Raw genomic sequence first — 1,991 nt, forward strand, 5'->3', positions numbered from 1 at the left:
CCGCCACCGCAGTTTGTCATCATGAGCCTTCGTAGACAAGATGGCGGTGCAAGATGGCGGCTGCCTGTAGTGGCGACCCGCGACCATGGAGATATAAACAGCTTTTTTTAAGGTAAAAATAATAAAACAAGGTCTTTGTCTGCAATGATTAGACATGTTTTTTAATTATTGTCATTAGTGATTATCTCAATTTCGGCTAAAAGAACTGACAAAATCCTACACACTGTGCCTTTAAAGAGCCAAGAAAGTAAGAAGTAAAAAATAAAGACTAATTATTGACAGCTGAGTGAACTTTATGTTTCAAGTCAAGTGAAGCTAGTTAACACCAGTACCACTGTGACTACTGGGGGTTTATTCACACCTGGTTGGTCGTGTACAACAAGTTATACATGAATAACCAGACTCGGACTTAAAACGTAACGCACAAAAATGTTCCTACAAAGGCTCCTGCATGCATTTCTGTCGACAGGTGCCGGTGGATAAAGAGCCTAAGGACCACTCACCCCTCGTCCCTCCAGCTCCAGCTTAGTGATGGGCCACGTTTCTTCTCTCTGAGTGTACAGCAGCATGTCTTCATAGCTCTCTAAGAAGGCTTTGGTGCTCTAAAAGACAAACAACAAAAATTTCTTTGAATCTGAAAATGTGTCAGTAGAAGCAGAGGTGTTTCCAGGATGGGTTTAGTCAAGTTTTTTTTTTTTTTACCTTGTTGGCCTTTACCATCAGCCCTGTTATCATCTGTTTCCCAGTCTCCATAAAAAAGGTGCGATGAGTTTCATCTAACAACAGAACCTGGAAATAGCAATTTATTATTTGATCTCTTTATTTTTTCCACAAATACTTGGCCAGTTTTTACTATGCGACCAGAGTTGTAATGTAAATAAGTACAAATACTTTGTTATTGTACTTAAGTAGAAATTTTAGTTATTTGTACTTTACTTGAGTAATTATTTTTCAGCATACGTTTTACTTTTACTCATTACATTTTTACACAATTATCTGTACTTTTTACTCCTTACATTGTTTAAAAAAGCTAAGAAGTAGAAAGTTGTTGCTATTTCATTTCGGTTTGTTATCGTTTAAAAATATTATCCTGATAAACTGTGGCTCCTGGATCGAGTGAATTTAATTGTGGTTGGATGAGAAGTATAAATACTGTATATATCATTCTGATACTGTATGTAGTTTGGATACAACTAATCAAAGCTGCACGTCTTTAGAAAAAATATATTTTGAATAAGTCACCTCTCAATAAATATATTTTGGAAAAATCTAGCCACTTATTGTTACTCAATACTTTTACTTTTATTACTTAAGTACATTTTATGTCAGAAATTTACTTTTGATACTTAGGTACAAAAAAAAAGCAGATACTTTAAGGCTTTTACTCAAGTAATATTCTTAGAGGAGACTTTAACATTTACCAATGTCATTTTGTACTTTTACTCAAGTATCACTTTCAGGTACGTTATACAAGACTGTATACGACTAATATATTGACTATTTTAGATATGCTTCTTATGTGTTCTTTGATCTTACAACAGAATGACAAAGAATGCAAAAATTCACAAAAGTCATCATTTCCATTCGTCTGCCATAAGCTGCTATGTGGAGCATTTGATCTCCTGCACTGCTGTAAACAAGAGCCTTAGGATTTACAAAAATAACTTATTGATTCCGTCTGTTTGCATTTGTCCAAAAAAGAAGTGATCAATGCTTTAGTGTTGGGAGCAGAAACATACCTGGAACGCTTGTCTCACACAGTGGAGCTTGGCAAGGAAATCTTGGTCATTATAGCATTCAAGTAAATCAGTCCTAATAAAAAAATAAATAAAAAAAAACAGATTGAACCTGTTCTCCTCTGTACATTTGAAGTAGCAAAAATCTATTTATTTCCCATAACAATGAGCCTCATGCAAGAACATGTTCGTATTCTTATCCTAAATTTCTCTTACTTTTGTTCGTACAAAGGGTTCGTACGAACATGTCACGTC

The 1,991-nt window shown here is 35.0% G+C and overlaps 1 protein-coding gene across 2 annotated transcripts in view; it reads right to left on the minus strand.

The window, feature by feature from the left end:
• miga2 (mitoguardin 2) overlaps positions 1-1,991 on the minus strand; it is a gene marked incomplete in the record, with an annotated part of 15,685 nt that overhangs the window by 3,243 nt on the left and 10,451 nt on the right. For both annotated transcript variants that reach the window (XM_014006578.1, XM_014006577.1), the window contains 3 exon segments: positions 504-602; positions 703-789; positions 1,740-1,812. In XM_014006578.1, coding sequence (XP_013862032.1) covers positions 504-602; positions 703-789; positions 1,740-1,812 — 259 coding nt within the window.

The sequence above is a fragment of the Austrofundulus limnaeus genome, unplaced genomic scaffold (genome assembly GCF_001266775.1).
Source record: "Austrofundulus limnaeus strain Quisiro unplaced genomic scaffold, Austrofundulus_limnaeus-1.0 Scaffold36, whole genome shotgun sequence".
NCBI lineage: Eukaryota > Metazoa > Chordata > Actinopteri > Cyprinodontiformes > Rivulidae > Austrofundulus > Austrofundulus limnaeus.